Source organism: Podarcis tiliguerta (assembly GCF_965153285.1).
Source record: "Podarcis tiliguerta genome assembly, chromosome: 1".
NCBI lineage: Eukaryota > Metazoa > Chordata > Lepidosauria > Squamata > Lacertidae > Podarcis > Podarcis tiliguerta.
In genome coordinates this window covers 48,566,062-48,586,152 of record NC_139534.1, presented here as the reverse complement: position 1 = coordinate 48,586,152, position 20,091 = coordinate 48,566,062, and the positions used below count along the sequence as shown (strand labels likewise).

General features: G+C 41.1%; 1 protein-coding gene and 1 long non-coding RNA gene across 3 annotated transcripts in view; both read right to left on the bottom strand.

Moving 5' to 3' along the window:
• LOC310673250 overlaps nucleotides 1-20,091 on the bottom strand; it is a 611,626-nt gene that overhangs the window by 104,226 nt on the left and 487,309 nt on the right. The gene's annotated exons all lie outside the window — the stretch shown is intronic.
• The window catches only part of CNTNAP5 (contactin associated protein family member 5), a 298,496-nt gene that overhangs the window by 104,226 nt on the left and 174,179 nt on the right, over nucleotides 1-20,091 (bottom strand). For both annotated transcript variants that reach the window (XR_014508745.1, XM_083430378.1), the window contains exons 11-12: nucleotides 16,404-16,510; nucleotides 2,485-2,604 (exon numbers count right to left, since the gene is read on the bottom strand). Coding sequence is in view for 1 of the 2 variants with exons in the window: in XM_083430378.1 (XP_083286504.1) it covers nucleotides 2,485-2,604; nucleotides 16,404-16,510 (227 nt within the window). In the remaining variant the exon portion in view is untranslated. The remainder of the gene's footprint in view (nucleotides 1-2,484; nucleotides 2,605-16,403; nucleotides 16,511-20,091) is intronic.

Genomic DNA, 20,091 nt, shown 5'->3' with positions numbered 1-20,091 from the left:
ATTCTCCTTTAAACAGATAGCCCCTTTAAATGGGCCACTTGGGTAAATGAAATCCAAGTAAATTCTGGGATGTGTGGTTTATATTAAAAAGGTCCGGAGACCTCCCCCCTTTGTCTATCAGCCTTCACCAATATAGTGCCCTCCAGCTGTTTAGGATGGCAAATTCCATCAGCTCCAGATGGCAAAGCTGTGACGGCCGAGGCCGATGGGAGTTATCATCCAAGACTTCTGAAAGGCATCAGGAGGGTGAAGGCTGCTGGAGATGGAATATGTGCTCTTCTTGTGTCCCTAAATGGTAAATTTAGCCTTGTTGTTGTTTAGTCGTTTAGTTGTGTCCGACTCTGCGTGACCCCATGGATCAGAGCACGCCAGGCACTCCTGTCTTCCACTGCCTCCCGCAGTTTGGTCAAACTCATGCTGGTGGCTTCGAACACTGTCCAACCATCTCGTCCTCTGTCGTCCCTTTCTCCTTGTGCCCTCCATCTTTCCCAACATCAGGGTCTTTTCCAGGGAGTCTTCTCTTCTCATGAGGTGGCCAAAGTATTGGAGCCTCAGCTTCACGATCTGTCCTTCCAGTGAGCACTCAGGGCTGATTTCCTTAAAAATGGAGAGGTTTGATCTTCTTGCAGTCCATGGGACTCTCAAGAGTCTGCTCCAACACCATAATTCAAATTTAGCCTTACCAGATACAGTAATCTTTACTGGATTCATACCCAGTGGGAATTTAAGCACTGTTCTGATCACACATGATTCCACCTGGACACACCTGTGCACAGCATTCACAAGGCCCATTCATTTTATTGATCAGCTTTGATGTTTCATGCACAACTATTCTATGTGGATTATTTCTGCTTTCCTTGGAAAATAAGGAAAAGAGGACCACCATTGTCACTACAGTCCACTAAATAGAAAGCTCACACCAAGCTGTGAAAGTAAGAGACCTCATAAGTCAGTTCTTATTCTCTTTATGGTGGTACTCTCCAAACAGATTTTTTGATCACTGGCAGTCACAAAAGAAAAAAGGATCTGCATTGCTCCCACTCTCAACTTTCTCAAAGACAACAACAACAACAAGGCTTTCAATAATGGATAAATACCTGGCCAAGTTAAAATTAAGCATTGATCTTGTCATACCAACTTCTAAGTGCTATTGATTTTTTGGCCTGGGGTCTGAGAGTATGACAAAACTGCAACACTGGGAGAAACATAGCAGCAGAATGACTTTGGGTATTGTAACCAAATAGTTCAGACACTGAGGTTAAAACATAGTCCCCTTGGGGTGTGTGGAAGGTTCATTTTAAACATTCTTCAGTATATTGTAGCAGTTAACAAGCCAGTGCAAGACATGGAGTGAAGGGCTATAGATTTAGTACTAAGCCAAATTATCAGTAGCATCCCTGAAGTTCTAAACACAGAGGGAACAATCCATATCATATTAGGCTGACCCAAGGGTCGCTTCATATATTAATGCTTACCAACATCATTGTTTGCCTTGCTGCAACTGGATGTGTTTGCTGTCTATTCAATTGTCTATTACACATTTTTCGGATACAAGTGAATGGCTCATTCCAGCCCACTCCATCTGTGAAGGGGCCTTCAGAGAAGATAACAGAGATCTGTATTCTCCACCTCACCACAGTCCCTTGGTCCTCAAGCACCAGGCCGTTACAAGATACGAATGGTCATGTGTTCTTCCCATATCCTGTCCTGCCCTTTCCCTCTGCTCCATCAAGGAATGCAGGCTTGCATTCTTTGACTGAGCACAAGGAAGAATGGACAGCAATATGAGATGTGAGCACTCTGCACCTCCACATAATGGGCTGAAATGCACCATGTGCACAATCTGCTAGGAAAGGGAGGGAGAACAGGGCTCTACTTTACCCTAGGAGAATCCCTTCCAGCTGTTGTGCATGTATGCATGGGTTAAGAAATAAGTCTAGTGACCCTAACCTCTGCTAAAAAAAAATTGGGTTAGAGTTTTTATTGTGTGTCTCAATTTTCTCCCTCCCTAAACTGCACCTTGAATCTAGGGGGAAAGAAAAATAGGAAGTAGGGAGGAAAGAGACTAGAAAGAAAACAAGGGAAAGAAGGTATGATAATCTCTTACCACATATTTTCCTTACAAGTGAAACTATAAACAAACCTTTAAGACAAGTAAGACTGAGTAAGTTGTGCTTACAATTCTGTGTGCAAAGTTTGGTACAACAAATCCAGACAACATCTGAAGCTCGTTACAGAAGACAAAAGACCTAAAACTGCACTTTGCTTATGACAACTCTTTCATACACACAAACACACACACACACACACACACACTTGAAGCTCCTTCAGACTCCGTTGATTCAAAGATTTCCCTCTGTTTCCCTCTTCCAGCTCATTTACACCAACAACAATCAAATATGCAAGAATTTTTAGGCCACATATTTTATAACGAAAGTATTATGACCAGTTCTAAATGCAGATGAGATGATGTGATGTTCTTACCAGTTATATTACAGTAGACTAAAAGCGGTGGAAGTGGACCACTTGCATCAGAATCGATGTGGAAGAAACCAGATGTTTTTCCTTGGTGCCGATAGGCTTCACATGACTTCTCATAAATAGCTGAAAGGAAGAGAAATAGATATTTGCAGTATACACATCAAAATAATAGCTCAGGTAGTTTGGGACAATTTAGTGCTGTGCAGCAACTGCCTATCTCACTGCATGGCGGCTGCAACTATGCAGGAAGCTGGTTATCTGTAGTGGAAGCCTAAGGAGTAAAGCTGACCTGACTGTACTCAGATTCACTGTGAATTAGCTAGCAAGGGTATGGCAACTACATGCCCATTCAGTATACAAATCTGTCTTCATACACAGAAGTGGCTGTCACACAGTGAGATTATAAGCAACCACCAAGCATTTCTGTGCCATTTTAAACTACCCACAGATTGTCCTGTTTAAGTGGAAGCAAACTCAACAGTCTTTAATTGGGCTCTGTTTGCTGGAGATCTTCAGTAGGAATGCAGCCCTCACAGAGAAACTGGCTGTGTTGTTTTCTTTCATTAAATCAAGATGCTATCATTCAAGAGCAGTCAATTTTTCTCGCATATAATAATCCTGAAGATGGTGCTAGAATTTGAAAAGGGAGAGGGATGAGGAGAAACTGTTAGGAAACAAGTAGGAGTCAACTAAGGCTTCAATCCTATACCAATTTAATTCAATTTGGGTTGCCATGTTTCAAAAAGTGAAGTTGTTGAGCTTATTTTTGCAAGATCTCCCTCCAAAATTAAGTCACCAAAAACTCAACACTTCCAGGAATTCCCCCCCCCCAAAAAAAAAACATTTTTGCCAATCTTCAGAAATTCCACCCGGACGCTATTTCTGATGGGCAAATCCCAGATATGTCTGGGAAATTCTGGACTTACTCCTGAGTAGACATTATTTAGATTACATTGTAAATAATGGTTAAAGGGATAAAGTCCTTGAGTACAAGCTAAAAGTGATGGACTGTAAGCTGGTATATACTGGAATATTGATGTATTTCCTTTTGATGATCCATGGATTCTGTGCATTGTCTCCTTTCCCCAATCCAAAATTCCAACTCTGCCTACATATATTATATACATATGTCCCTTGATTCCACATAACTAAGTTGAAATCAGTTGTTACCATACTATATTAATTTGAGTTCATTAGCCATAATAGCACGCTTCCTATATTTCCCCCTAGTTAAATGCTAAAATGCACACACTGCCACACATAGCGAATTGATCAAGATGTTTTCCTTCCATAGGAGATGAAAATATTTTGGAAACATCTTGCAAGAATGAAAGCAAAGACAGATGCTTGCCCTCTTGTAATAAAAAGAATAAAAGCTTATTGGTGCTAATTACAACATATAACATTTGCATTGGGGGTCATTATTGGATGTTTCAAGGTCAAATTTCTTCTCTGCAATTTTCCACATTTCACATCCAACAGTCATACTAGAACTTTGTGTAGAAGTTGCATGCTATCACAGATTATGAGAGGCTAGTGGGACATCATAAGATTCCCATTTATTTTGCTCCTGGCTCCAAAAATGCAGTGATTCCCCTAGCTATAAAAATCATGCAGTTAATAGATTAGCTGCTTCATAATATTGTGGTGGTGGCGGCTTTCATTTGTGTAGTAATTGTGACTGGGAAAAACGATAAGATATGTTTACACACTAATCCCCAGGATTTTATGGGTGTAGCATGTCTGGTGAAATATAAACCCCTCGAGGTATACTATGCTACTTTTCCTAGTAGCTTTCTTTCTGTGTAACTGAAGTAAACAGGTCTTTTCAAATAGATGATCAAATCTAAATAACACTGCTAAATGGTTAAAGAATGGTAGTAATGAACAGTCCAGCTTTTCACTAACCAATTAACGATTTTGTAGTGTTTACACACACACACACACACACACACACACACACACACACACACACAGTGGTACCTTGGGTTAAGTACTTCATTCGTTCCGGAGGTCCGTACTTAACCTGAAACTATTCTTAACCTGAAGCACCACTTTAGCTAATGGGGCCTCCTGCTGCTGCCACACCGCCGGAGCATGATTTCTGTTCTCATCCTGAAGCAAAGTTCTTAACCTGAAGCACTATTTCTGGGTTAGCGGAGTCTGTAACCTGAAGTGTATGTAACCCGAGGTACCACTGTATATGCTTCCTGCTCTTATGGAACTGGTTCAGCAAAGAGAGCAATTTTGCTTGACACAGTAGTTGGGACAAAATCATTTACAGTCAGCATATTAACTGGAAGCATCAGGGTTCGATTTACTTCATGTATGTTTTTGAATCAAAGGATGACCTTTAGTTAGGGTCATCCTGCTGTGTCCCAAGTCAGTTTTTTTCCTGTGGCTACCACTGATTTCTTCAAAATTAAGCATCACTGGCTTTAAGGTATGAGCCTGCTTATCTAGGGAGCCCTTCCTAGATGTCCCAAATTCCCCAGAAAAGTGTACAGTTGGCAACATGGAGCAGACCTTCCATGTGGTTTATGCCTATGTTCTGGACCTCCCTTTGAAGGAAAGACCAGCTTACTGCTTCATTCATGTCCTTTCAGAAGTTGGTTCAAGACTACATCTTTAGGAAACCATTTTCATTTGTAATTCTGGGTTTTACCATCTTTTTTTTTTTTTGCAGTCGTATTTTTATTTCCTTCTGCATTGGTGCTACATTTTAAATAATGTGTTTAATTGTTAATACATGGCTTTATTGTTGTGGTTAGCAGCCTTGAGTTCTCAAGAGGAAAGGCAAGAAATGCTAAAAACAAATTTGGAAATTAGCACACAGTGGAGAATTGTTTACACTGCTAGATGTGGCAGTTTGGGGATTGGAGGGAGACATAAAACGAGTCATCAATGAGATGGGAAGAGTTGTAAGTTCAGAGGAACTTGAGGCTCAAGGAAAATAGCAACATTTAGTTCTGTCTCACCACTTGCTCTAATGAAGCTTCACATGGCAAAAGAAAGAACTAATCTGGTAGTAGCATTTTCATACCTTCCAACATTTCTCTGATGGAAATTAACAGCAGCAGCAACAACAATTTTATTATTTATACCCCACCTATCTGCCTAGGCCCAGCCAGTCTAGACAGCTTCCAACATATATAAAAACATAATAAAACTATACAGGGCTGCCTTCAGATGTCTTCCAAAGGTTGTATAGTTACTTATCTCATTAGCTTGGGGGTTGCATAACTCCATACCCTACAAAATTTCTCAGAGGAAAACAAGGACATCCTAAGGAAATGTGGGACATTCTGGGATTAAATCAGAAACCAAGAAGGCTTCTGTAAATCTGGGTTAAATCTGGACATATGAAGCTGCCAGATCAATTAGTCCTTCTGTCTTGGTGTAGCAAGTTTATACCAACTGGCTGCAGCCCTCCAGGTCTTCAGACATGTCTCTTTCCTACCTCTACTGAGAGATGCTGAAGTTTGATCATAGGACCTTTTGCATGCACAGCATGTACTCTGGCAATGATCTATGGCTCTTTCCCACACACAGAGGGGATGTACATCAGAGAGAGAGTGGTGGGAAGTATGTAAAATTGGCAATTCTCATTCAGTTCACTTATTGAATCTGTGAATGTTTTCACTAAAGGACACCTTATGTTGTCACTTAGGGGCCTTGTTAAATATACATCTTATATTGCATTGACAGATACAGGGCAGAAAAATAATTAAACAGAAATGTATATACTGAGTTGGCTGTGGGTTATGGATGTTTCTAGAACCTGCTCTACATCACTGGCCTATTAATAATTTTTGCTTGCTGGAGCAAAATCATATGATTTCTTTGAAATATGAACGAAAGATGTGAAGTCACTCATTAGGAATGCAGGCAGATGGTATAATGAAGCATTATTGCCAACAAAAGAGTCCTTTGGAGGTTATCACACAAACCAACGGTGGGGAAATCCACATCCTGAAAACCAAAGCAGAGTGTAACGTACACACTGGGCTAAAATGGCATAACACTCTCCCAGAGAAACATAATTGTTTTCAAAGAGATAAAAACAGAGATGAAATGAAGGAACTGATTCCCTTTTCATGTTTTCTTTTTTTTTAATATTCACACTCTCAAAATATAACATTGTGGGCCCATATTTCACTTCCTTATCTTTGATTTCCTTAATTAGTTTTCTGGCACCAGAAATACAGTATCATGTGGCTATGATAGCCAGAGGCAATGAGAATGTGTGGTTTAGGATGTTTTTTCAGAGCCATTCAGGAATAACATGTGGTCCCTCCCACACGTCAATATGTGGGTGGCTGCCATGCTAAAACAAGAGATTCAGGACTTTATGCCTGCAGTAGTAACACAATGTGTGAACAGTACACAATTTTCTTTGTGAATGTCTAAACTTCCTCTTAATCTTCTTCTCTCTCTTTTTTCTTTTTTCTTTCTTTTTTTGTTTGTCTGAGCTACAACTTATTTTTTCCAGTGGTGTAGATAGCATCTGGTTGTTAAAATTTGGCTCTTCTTCACTGTATTGATTATGATTATTGATCTATCAATCACCTTATAAACCACCATTTCGTGCTGATTTCCACATATTTATTTTTTTAAGCACACACAAAAAATGCATTGAAAACAAAACTCAAGCCCTAACAAGCAGAATCTTGTGGCAAAGACCCCTTTATCCAGCTGGGAAAGCCTGTTTGAAGAAAAATGTCTTCAATTGTTTCTGGAAAGTGAAGATAGTGGGCACCTTCATATCTCAATAGAAACACTATGCCACAGAACAGGGGCTTCTGATCTTTTTCAAGCTTGCAGGAGAAACCCTTCCACATAACATAGTGATCTATTGGGTGTTTAAGGGATAAGGCTTAGTAACTTGGTCTGAAGTTGTATAGGGACATATAAGTTAGTACCAATACCTTGGACTTGGAGTCCAGGAGCAGAATGACAGCCAGTGCAAATACTGGAAGCAGGATATTATATGCTGGCAGTAATTCTGCCTCCACAAGCAGGCTAGTCACTGAATTCTGCACCAGATGGGGCCTCCAGAACTAACCTTCATTCCATCAGTGATGGTCAAGCAATGCAACAGGGTATATCCAACTAAGTCATATTCAGAGTAAATACAGTGAAAATAATAAACATGAGTAATATACAGCTATTTATTTAAACTGATATATTCTATGTATTATTTAATTGGGCATAACCCATTAATAAGATACTGGGTTGCAATCATGTAAGCCAATCAGTGCTAGGGAAGGGATGAAGGAAAAAATAAGAGAGACATCTGTGATAGCATTGCAATAAGGTGGGGAACAAGAAAGAAATACTCAACAGAGGGTGACAGTTTGTCAACACCATTAGCTCAGTAGTGATGCCTACCCAACTGCAATAGCTCATTTAAAATGTCATTTTCACCATAAACCAGTGACAGTATTCTGAGGGCTGAATGGTATTGGCAAACTCACAGTTTGTAACATTCTCACATTTCTCCCCTGAGCATGCTGCTCCTCATATGCTCTCGATTTCCCTGAATGACATCGTGACCCACCTTCTAGGTTAGGCTCAAAGCACTGGCCAGGTGTTTGTCTCCTCCCTCTCAGTTTCTCCTCACATTTGGTCCCACATGCTACTTCTTCCTACACAACAAGATTACAAAGCTAGAAATCTTCATCTGCACCTTGCTGCTGCTGTTGCTGAGAAAACTCTAACACTTTGGTCATCTCCTGCTTGACTACCGCAACTGTCTCCTCTATGGCCTTCCACTGACAAACATGCCCAGCCTTCTCACTACCACCATTCACTTCACTGTTCAGCTTATGTAATACCTTTCATTAGGTCCTTACACGACATTCATGCTAGCTTGTGAATCCAGTGCAGAAATTCCCCATTATTTCAAAGACCTTCATGCCCATGTCCCCTTATTTCTCTGCCCGGGGTTCCTTACATCCAGATAGATTCCTTCCCCTGTGGCTGAATGTCACTGACAATGTTTATCTGCCTACTCTGACAGGCATAATCAGGCATCTTTGTAATAATGGGTGCTGGATGAAATGCCATTTTCAGTAACAACAAATAAAGGAATAAGGAGTGGGAGGAAGGTTTCTCCCTCTCTTCTTGTTGCTCTCATAGCAGAACCGTTAAGAGGCAGGCGGTGAACTTAACAGAAGTGACTGTCATGCTCACCCTCCTAATACAATTGTCATGTTAAATGCCAAAAAGAAATGAAATCTGTGCTATTGAAGAACTGAATTTGACAGGCCCCACTGTTGACAGACTAATAAAGTCCCTGCTGTGGTGTTCTGGGATGACAGATGGCTCATTTTCCTCTTGTTAAAAATACATATTTACTGATATGGTACCAAAAGAAAAAATACTACATTTTTTCTTGTGTGCAAATATAGCTTTTTTGGAAAAAAAATCCAGAAATTTAGAGCCTAAAGTTGACTGTACATGGAGTGTTGTTTTGATTACATTATTATCTTTCCAGAAGGCCAGTTCTTTTAGTGTGATGCAGAAAAAACAGGGAAGCGTCTTATGGCACCTAAAAACATTATTGGTGCAAAAGCTTTAATGGGCATTTAGAATGCCATCTTGGGCCCTGGTGGATAAGGGAAAGGGTTCATATCCTAGAGTTCCATTTCCATTTTTTGTCTCTTCCTCATCATAAGAAAGCTGCAGAGAAAGTCAAGTTTGGGGCAAAGAGTTGAATCCCCGTCCCTCTGGTGTAATAAAACCTAACAAAGAAGGAACAATGAGCACTGAAAGAGAAAGAGCGCATATACAAATCTTATTTTTAAGGGACGCTTGTGTGTGTGTGTGTGTGTGTGTGTGTGTGATCCTTTTTTGACACTTGAAAAACAAACCCACAAATTCAAAACTTGAATTTCAGATTTCAGACTTTGATACAACTTCTGGCCCCTTTTTGCAAACCATTTTTTCCTAGTCCAATCAAATTTTGTGATAAAAGTTTTCAGTATCGATGTCATAGTCATTTCAGCTTTTAACAGTGCACAGATCCTGCTAGCACATTTTTGAAACACCCAGCAGTGGCATAGCTAGCTGCTTGGGTGCCTGGGTGGAGTGTACGCGCCATGTACAGGGGGTGGGGCAAGGGGCCTGTGGGGCAGAATAGGGCAGGGTGTGCCAGAATCCCAGTGCCTGAGCCCCATTCCACTCCGGGGCTCTGCAGGCCTGTGTTGCTTTTTCGAGCAGTGCAGAGCCTGCAAGGAGTCCGCACGCTGTCTCCCCCATAGCTGTTGAGCTGTTCAGGGGGAGGTGGCTGGCAGACGCAAGCCCCACGCTGCCCAGTGCTCCCCGCCCACACCCAAAGCTAAGGCTCTGACACCCAGGATATGTATTAATAATTATCTAGGGTATCATTGGACAGATTCAGATGAGTTAATGGCTGTGCATATGTGTGTGTGGCCACATGAGTGTGTGGACGTATATATATATATATATATATATGTGTGTGTGTGTGTGTGTGTGTGAGAGAGAGAGAGAGAGAGAGAGAAGAGGAGAGGGAGAGAGAAGGGAAACCAAGGTAATTCATTTTTCTTGTCTTCTTTTCAAGGCATAGAATGTGCTTACTTCATTTTGACATTTCCCCTTCCAGTGAGATGGCAGCCATTTGGATTATTATTCACACAGGTAGAAGCAAGGCTTCATGTTTCAAGCTGGGTTTCAAAAAATCCACATATGCTTTATTGATTGGGAATAAAGGGTGATGGGAAACAAAACTAGCCAAGCACAGCTGGCTCAGCAGCACTTGTCAGTGTGAGAAATTCAAAAATTATTCAAGAGCAAAAGTAATAGAACAATACAAAAAGAAGAAGAAAAATCAGGAAAACAGAGGGAAAGCTTACTTTGGGTGAGGGGATTCTTAAAGGCTGAAATCCTATACACATGTTCAATGGGACATACTGAATAGAAATGCATAGGGTTACACAGCATATATCATGTGGCCCCTTGCAGAGCCAAAAGTACATCTCTAGTGTATCCCTTGTTTGAAACATGAGAAGCAAAAACACAGATATATGCACAGTCACAGTGAGAAACTTGGCAAGTAATTAATAGTAGTGATAAACATATTGGATTTAGATGGCATCAAAATTACTTAATGGTCAAGTGTCTCAAATGGGAATTATTTCAAAATCCATTATGGAATTAAGAGTCCTAATTTGTTCTGTTCCAGATGATGGTCGCACAGAAATCTTGAGTGGTAGCAAGAGTCCAGATCTAGGATAGCTCCAACTGGAGCTCAGGTTGGAGAGTCACATACAAGCACAGCAAACTCAAATGTTCCTTCAGCAACTGAAGCATAAACTGAAGCAACTGAGTATGGGTGGCTAGATCCAACTCCACAGAAGGAAGATCTATTAACTATTGGCTCCAATGAGACCAGGGGAACAGTGGCTCTGTTATGACTTCCAGGCTGGAGTCCTTGGTCTCTGAAGATTATGCTAACAGAACACAAACTTATCATGTTGTGGAGATGTTTGGAAGATGGCCTCCCTGTACATTTGGCCATCTGTGGGAGTGAAGTCACCTAGAGTTGATGTTGAGGCTAAAACCCTTCCCTACTCCATCTCCTCAGAGTTGATATTTCTCAAATATTGCACAAACGAGAGTTGCCAAGGTTACAGTGGGCCATGATGTGGGCTGCGGGGGGGGGGGATGTCGGTGCTTTGCAATAGGCTTGGAAAACAAAGGTCACCTGGGTGACAGTGGCCAATGCAGAAAGTGAAAGGGGAGAGTTGTTTCTGCAAGTGGTGCTGGGAAGAAGGAGGAAGTGGGCAGAATGCCATGCGGCACTGAAAAAGAAGACATCTCCACCACAAGGCAGATGCAGCATGGCTGATTCATCTGCTTGTCGGTCTGAGCTGGTTGCTCTTTGGAGGACAACAAATGACTCTCCTGTATGAATTCCCTGAACCCTCTCCATCTAGATGCAGGTTTAAATATGTGTAAATAATCTATATTTCATAAAGACAATGCGGTCTCTGCTGTGCCTAATTTCTGACAAACCCTACGTGAGTGTCTGGAACCCCCTGGAATCTTTCTACCACTGTGGCGGTGATTGGGTGTGGCATGTAACCATACCATCCCTTCTTAACTTGGTACTTCACAAGTGACTAAAAGGCATATCTAATAGTCTATACATGGCAGCCACTAAAACTGTTTGCTCCATTAGGGAATTATGGTCTGCCTACTGTTGGATGTATCTTCTCACAGCAGTCACATACCCCATTAAGATGAGACATTATCAAGACATGATAGCAAGAGAGGCACTTGCTGACACTATGTTGCTAAACAATGTAATGGCTACTTAGTAAGCACACATTGTTCTTAAATAAAATAGTTATTGGCTACTCCTTGAGAAATGCTTTAATTTTAACCATCAGGTCATTCAAAAATATAAGGAATGTAAGTTATACCGCATGTAGTTAACACACACACACACCTTTTTGGGGTTCAATGTGGTTCATGTTTCATGGAAACAATCAAGATATCCCAGTCAAATTTATTCCAGCTAGAAATGTCATTTTAGTGAGAGAATAAGCCAGGTTTTCATGGTGTCTGGGTGGGGGAAAGTATTCATCTATCAAACGACACTTACCAAAGCAGAACGTTCAGTCTACCTGAATATTGGTACATCTGAGTATTTCATTTCAACGTAGAGCCAAAATGAATGTTGAAATGTTGGCATTTCCTGTGGGATGAAATTTCCATTTATGGAGCTGTGTTAATATTCTGCATGTGTTATATTGGAAATTGTCTGACATTTCCTTTTCTTTTTCTTTTGGTAGGGAACATCCCTCTGGCAGCAAAGGAAACTTGTTAAGAGACCTTTTTTGTATGTATAAGATTAGCATGTACTGATTCAAATATCAGGGACTGTAATAATTTTTGTTAAATATCTCATAGCATGATGTTTGGACATGCTGACATCTTTCAGAACATAAGGGAGAAGTTATTTCTGTTACAAGGGAATATATAATCTATGGATGGCAGGATGAACTCCAGAGTGGAGAGATGAATGTCAGTAGTGACAGTGGAAGAAAGGAAAAACAAGAATTTGTGTCTCAGGAAGCAAGGATGGAGAGAGGATGGAGAAGGAAAAGCCTAAAAAGAAAAGGGCAGAAAGCTAGGCTCTAGAGACAAGACTTGCCACTCTAACTTAGGACATGCCATGGGAGGAAGGAAAAGGTGATTCCAGGGCTAGCCAACCCAGTGACAAATCATGGAGAGGAAGGGTTAATTGAAGATCTATTCAAAAGTGGAATGGACTCTCTAGGGTTGTTGTGGACTCTCCTTCTTTGGAGATTTTAAAGCAGAGGTTGGATGGTCCTCTGTCATTGATGTTTTAGCTGAGTTTCCTGCATTGCAGGGGGTTATACTAGGGTCCCTTCCAACTCTACAATTCTATGATTCTATGAAGGAATAGAGGATTAATGGGGAAGCAAGACTGTTTAAATAAACAGATCTCAGGAGGGCTCTGAGAATAAGAAAAGCTCAGAATTCATCCAAGTGGAGAGCTTACAAGGTGGTTTCTAATAGCAAGAGAACCCTGAGGCTCTGAAGACTCCTGTGATCTGTAGTGGGAAAGTGGAAGATTTCACAATGTTGAATATAATGCAGAAGAAAACATTTCTATAATCAGCCAGTGTTCGGGATTGAATTTTCTGAAAATCATAATGTCAGACTTATCTGTACAGTATTCCCCCCTCCCTCTAAATCCCATTTCACTCCTTGATCTTGATGAGACTTGAGCTATTGGCTTTATTGGTTCCATTACAAATACCAACATTTATTTCGTATTATATGCATTATTATGCACTTAATGATGGTGAGGATTCCAGGTTGCTCCACATTTTGGAGAGCACATATTCATTTCACCAGTCTTGGATCAGTGTGCAGATCAGGATGTTGAACTGTGGATCAAGCTGCACACTTGACAAACAGATCTTGAAAAAAACAAATGGCAAGGAAAGAATGCAGAAAAATAGACTTGACTTTAAATTAGGCCATTCCACATGTGCATTTTACTTTGTCCCTCTCCAGGTGCTTCACCAAACTTTAGCACCTGAGAAAATGGAACTAGCAACCATTAACAAAAACAGAAAAAAACCAAAAATGCTTCAGACTCCATGAGGACAATAAGAGCCAATGCTCCAGTTTAGGCTTCTGAGAGACTATTCAGAGCATCAGTTACCATATGTCTTTGTAGTGCTACTGATTCTCCTCCCTGCACACAAAGAGGACAGTTTCATAAAATGAAAGCATATTTTGGAGTTGGCAAAAATTGAATTGCCGTGATCTTCATTTCAAAAGTGCTACTCTGAAACATGCCTCTGTTTCTAATAAAACAAAATTGCATTGCTATGTGAACGTTCAAGTCTGAAACACTGCAACCCAGGTCTCGTTCAAGCGCAGCTCACCACAGATTGCTTTCAAAAGCCAGAACAAAAATACTTTTCAGAATCATTACATGGTTCATGCAGCATGCAAAGTGGGAAATGAGTATTTTTAAAAACTCAAACATCCATGCCTAGAAATATGTCAATTTAGTACAAATGTTCTGTTGGGTAAGTACATTTTCATCTATTTCTGTGAAACAAATACCTTCAGCTATTGTTCATGTTGAAATCTGCCAAAAAGAACCCTATCATCCAAGCTCTCGGGGTTCACCTGTACTGAATGCAATAAAGGAACACCACTGCCAAAGAAAAGAAAATGAAAAAGTGCCTCCGTCTAGCAGAGTACAATGGGCAAATGAATTGCAGTTAGAGCCACGGGGGGGGAGGGGGGAGGCAGGCCACTCAGGGATGGGACATGTGGATACACACCATGCTGATTCCTATCCCACCCTTCCTATGTAGCAATGTGAGATTAGCTAGATACCAGCTATGTGACCAAACAGGAATGTTCTCCATATATGCCAGTTAGCTGGGATGCATGTTGTTGTTAGGGACGCGGATGGCGCAGCAGGTTAAACCACAGAGCCTAGGACTTGCCGATCAGAAGGTTGGCGGTTCGAATCCCCATGATGGGGTGAGCTCCTGTTGCTTGGTCCCTGCTCCTCCTAACCTAGCAGTTCAAAAGCACATCAAAGTGCAAGTAGATAAATAGGTACCGCTCCGGCGGGAAGGTAAACGGCGTTTCCGTGCGCTGCTCTGGTTCGCCAGAAGCGGCTTAGTCCTGCTGGCCACATGACCCGGAAGCTGTATGCCGGCTTCCTTGGCCAATAAAGCAAGATGAGCACCGCAACCCCAGAGTCGACCATGACTGGATCTAATGGTCAGGGTTCCCTTTACCTTTACTATGTTGTTGCTAATTATTGCATTTGTTAGCCGCGTTTCACACTACTGTATACTGCAGGCCATGGAAAGAATAGTCAGATGGGGTGCTGTGATTCTCAGGTTAATTTGATTTGGTCTCTTTCAGCAGGAAATGAAGCAGGTAAGAAGGAGATTTATTTCCATCTCAAAGCCATTGCCTGCAGCCCACTAATTTTATGCAACACCTTCTGCCTCTCCCTGTAATTATTTAGACAGTGAGGAAACAAGGCCGTGCCTGTTGCCTTCTTTCCCCAGCTGCTCATGTTATGTGGCTTTTGATAGTGGCCTCCATTTTGTCCTCAGAATTCAACCAAAGATATGTTTGACTGAAGTGGATGAACATAGGAAATGACACTCCTCGCCCTGCTTTGGATCTATAATATAACCAACCTTGTAATTAATTTCTCTATGCTTGGCCTTCTGACTAGGGAGGTCATGAGGATCCAATAAGTTATTTCCTCCTCAGGAAGCTAGCTTGCAAAAATGATTATTTTTGTTATAGTTGGAGCACTCCCCAATCAGCACCCCATGGAAACAACCACCCACCCCCAACTTGGACAGCCACTCCAAAGGGACCCGACCGAAATGGATCTAGAAAATCAGTTTCTTTCCAAAGTGCCTGAGAATCTGGTTTGCCGCCACCTGCTCAAGAACCTTGCCCAAGAAGGGGCAAGTGAGATAATGAGATAATTGATTTATAAACAAAACGACACTATGCTACAGGATTTTGAAATCCTGAAGACTCTAGTTTAGACAGAGATAGGATCCTTCAACCAATTCAGACTTGCAAAACACAACAACAACAACAACAACAACAACAACAACAACAACAACAATAACAACAAATGACACTTCCAGGATAAGCTAAAAACCTCAAGTGATATAACTTGTTCTCAAAAGGCAAATCCATTCAGGAAGGCCATTCTTCTAGGTCAACCTTCTAGATCGACTACCAGCATCCTTCCAGTTTAACTACCTGTATCTTTGTTTGAATACCTGCTCAAATCTACTAATCACTAGAAGTTTCCCCGACTTTACTCAATCCGTTTTTGTTCTGATGCCTTCTCAGTGGTCATTTTTTTCAATTCCCCTTTACACACTTTTGGATTCCCTCCCAATCTTTCAAAGATCAGGTTTTAATTTTATTTTGGTTTCTTCTTTGCTTGCTCTCCTCTCCCTGAGCACCCCTTGCAAGACTCTTTCAATATTATCTCTACTCACCCCATCCAGGCATTATCCAAGTGCACACCAGGAACATGCTTAACTTGCCTCTGGACTTCAGGCTTGGTGAACGATCAAGGTCTGTGATCTTTTAACAAATATTTGAAATTACTGTGGGCATAGATGTTTAAGCTCAGTGCCTGGGCCCCAGCTTTGTATACCTACTTACAAGTAGGTCTCATTGAATTTTGTGATTTATTTTTTTCTAATGTAGGACTGGGGTGTGAATTAACTTCCAAACGTTCCATTTCTTGAGCCTGTGTAACAGAAACACTTTGCATTTTTGCTAAATGATAAATTCCCCTCTGTGCTTTTACACTACGGTCATTTACATTGTGATCCACTTACAATTATGACAGGTTGTTCCTGTGTAGCCAGTTTCACCACAATCACAATGGAATGTTGTCCAGGATTGGGAGCATTCTCCTCCATGTTCACAGTAGTCTGGTAGACACCTGGGTGAGGAGGGTGAGAAAGGACAGTTCAGCAAGAGCAACAACAAAGGTATTAGTTGCTTTTAACCAGATTACATATGCAATGAAATGTGCAACATATTGCTCTTTGCATAACTTTTCCTATCCCACTATGTTTCCTATGACTACAAACATTGGTGCATAGATGGAAACCATTCCTAGGTTCTCTGCTTAGCTTGAAACAAAGGTGTTCAAAAGAATAGCTTGCACTGAACAGAATGAATTCAAAACCAAGTCAAAATTAACACCAAAAAGAGGTTAGCTTTGTGTTCTTTCTGTATCTAGGCAACATAAAATGTATGTTTTATTCTGGCCTCCGATAAGGAGTAGTAATGTAAGATGAACAGAAATGCAAAACTTTCATCATGCTTCCCTGTTTGCACTGACATTTCGGGTGCTAAACTGAGTATCTGGCTATACTAGGTTCAAGGATATATGAGTAAAGAGAGCTATTAAAAATAAAAAGAGAATGGGTTGTGAATAATATACTTTATGCTCTCCCCCTCACTCTCACCAGAGCTCTGATACCAAGTACTAGTGAAATGAAGAAAGCAACATGAACTGCAGTAAAGCACAGGAAGTCAACAGAAGTGGGAACAGTGGGTGGTGGACCCAACCTGAGAGCTCATTTCAAAGCCTTAGTTATGCGGACATAAATGCAGAATCAGCTTTGCTGGTACTCTTGAGGGCTAGGTTCCCCCTCAGAATAGAACTTAAAGCAGATTTCTCCCAGGTACTACACTTTAAATATTTATGGAATTTTATTGGGACAAAGAAAAAGGCTGTTTGGAGTTTTTCAGACTCTGGCTCACTCACTTGGGAGGAAGATCCAGTCTGAACTCCTAGCATCATTCCCATGTAAAAATGATATCACGTGACTCCAGGGCCCTGGTGATTAAGATCCTCTCCTGGAACATAGCAGGCTGGAGGGAAAAGGCCAATGACCCTGAAGACATTTGTTTTATCAAGTTATTTGACATCACAAGAAACCTGGGCTCACTATGAAATAAACTTGGAGGAATTCAATTCGTACTCCCTCCTAGCTCATAAATCCAACATCATGGACCGATATAAAGCGGGACTAACCCTTCTCTGCACTCAGCAGCCTAATCTTGAAATCATTTCCCTCCAGCCATGAAATCATTTCCCTCCAGCCACATGACAATATTGCCCAGACGTTCTTATTGAGATATTCAAACTTAATTATAATCAACGTTTATATCCCCCCTTGTCCTGACAAGCAGACATTAATGGGCTATTGGAACCAACTCACATCATTTTTGGAAAAATTGGAGACCAAATTCCCCAACATTGATCTGCTAATTGCAGGTGGGTAAAGACAATTTTGAGTGGGTAAAGACAATTTTGAGCTTGTGAGAGAGATGGGTTTCAACAATGAGGATCCCCTGCCCGAGCTTCTCTCTGTCATGTGACATTCCAGAGACACCCATATAAATGAAGCTGGAGTTTGCCTTACCAAGTTGTGTGTGCATTTCGACAGAGTGATCCTGAATGGTTCATTACCAGGTGACCTGCTAGGAGAGTTCACGTTCATCTCCAAGAGAGGAAATAGAGTGATCTACTACATCTTAGGCTCTTCTGCTCTGACAAACCAGGTTTAAACCTTTCAGGTGGGCGACCGCATTGAGAGCAATCACCTTCCTGTGGTTCTAACTATTAACTTCCCCATCCCCATGCATCCTCTGCAAGAACCCCCTGCCAACAGAACTGATCCAGCTCGAGCCATGAACTTTATGGTGAGCAACTGCACCCCTGGTGATTATTCTTCTTTGACTCTGGCCACCAAATTTAACAATCCTGTGCTCACATCTGCATTGCCTCTGACTCCTGATGCAAGCAAAGATTTCCTGCTTAGAGTCGCTTGGACCACAGACTCACTTCACAAACTGTTCCAAACAGAGTTCATGTTGGAACATACAGCTTCTATAATTAACTTGGTAATCCCCAAAGAAGCTATTGAATGATTTGAAATCCTAATAACATCTCTGAATGAGTTTTCAAAACAACAATTCAAAGGGTGAAAACAACCCAAGGAGACCTTTGCTGTGATCTGGTTTGATAAGGAATGCAGCGATCTCAAAGAACACATCCAGAATATCTTCCGACAACACCATAAGGAAAAAGCCACTGCCCTACCCCCAGAATATTTCAACTCTAAAAACTTACCGCAGCATCTTATTTTGAAAAAAGAGGCTGAATCTTATTTTGAAAAAAGAGATCTGAACATACCAACAAACAATGGAAACATCTCCACTATGCCATAACCTCAAACAATGAAAGCTGATTCTCGTCCTTAGTTTCTGGGGCATTTAACATCAATCTCCTCTCCACCTATTTCGCCTAATGGTTGGTACCACTACTTTTCAAGTGCCTTGCATGAAGATCTTTCCAGTGGGACAGCTTGTCATCATTCTATGCAAATTGATGCCCCAGAGTGGCCTCCAGTTTCATCAGATGAAATAAAAATGTTAATAGGGCAGTTAAAGCAAGGGGAAGCTGCTGGCCCAGATAGGATAGGTCCCAACGTTCCCCATTGAGGTTGGGAATTCCACCCTTGTTTGGCCAGGACACTCCATATTTACACCAACTTTATGATCCCCACCTACACAGAGCTCTTTCCCTCGCAAGATTTAACGTCTTAACGTCTGCGGTTTTGCAAGGTAGATTCTCAAAAACCCCATACTCTGAAAGATACTGCCCTTGTGGCACAAAACAGGTTGAATCCATCACACACGTTCTATTTTATTGTCCATTTTATGCAAGAAGAAGAAGAAGAAGAAGAAGAAGAAGTAGTAGTAGTATTTGGCCCTCTTATTGAAGGCGGGGATTAATCGCACTGACTCTTCCAGGGTGTCTCATGTGTTGAACAATTGTAGTAATGGCGTTGTGGAGAATGTGGCAAGATTTTTGAGTGACGCTATGGAATTATGTCACCATAGGTCCTAAGGGCCATCTTCGTACCTCATGATGTCTGGACAGTTTTATCCTAAAGTATCTCGTACTATATTTCATTAATTGTGTTGTGTTCTGATCCATGTATACAATGCACTTTTTTAATGCCAATAAAGGAGATTGATTGATGATTGAATGTTATCAGAGTAGCAAGGATGAAGTGCTACTGCTCACAGTAGATTGTACTGAGCTACATGGAGCTATGTTTGGTTTCCATGAAAAACAACTTTGTAATTTGTCCTGCACAGCATCACATCAAGGTATTGTTCACTGCCCCCTGCAGTCCCTTTTCTCTCCCCACCCCATTCATTTTCAAAATGTAGGTTGAAATCTTTTTTTTTTTAATGCCCTTAAGAAGGATTTAACTTATTTTGTTTATTCAGAAACAAGCTGACTTTGCTTATGATTTTAGTCAGATAACTAACACTTCTTTTTTTAAAAAAGGAATTTTGTGCTATGTGATTCTACTGAGGGACACAGTACTATAGTTAGCATTGTGAGGTTATTGTATCTAATTAGCTAACAATTATTTGTCTAATTACCTCATAATTATTCATCAGAATTAGCCTAGCAGAGATATTACCCACACT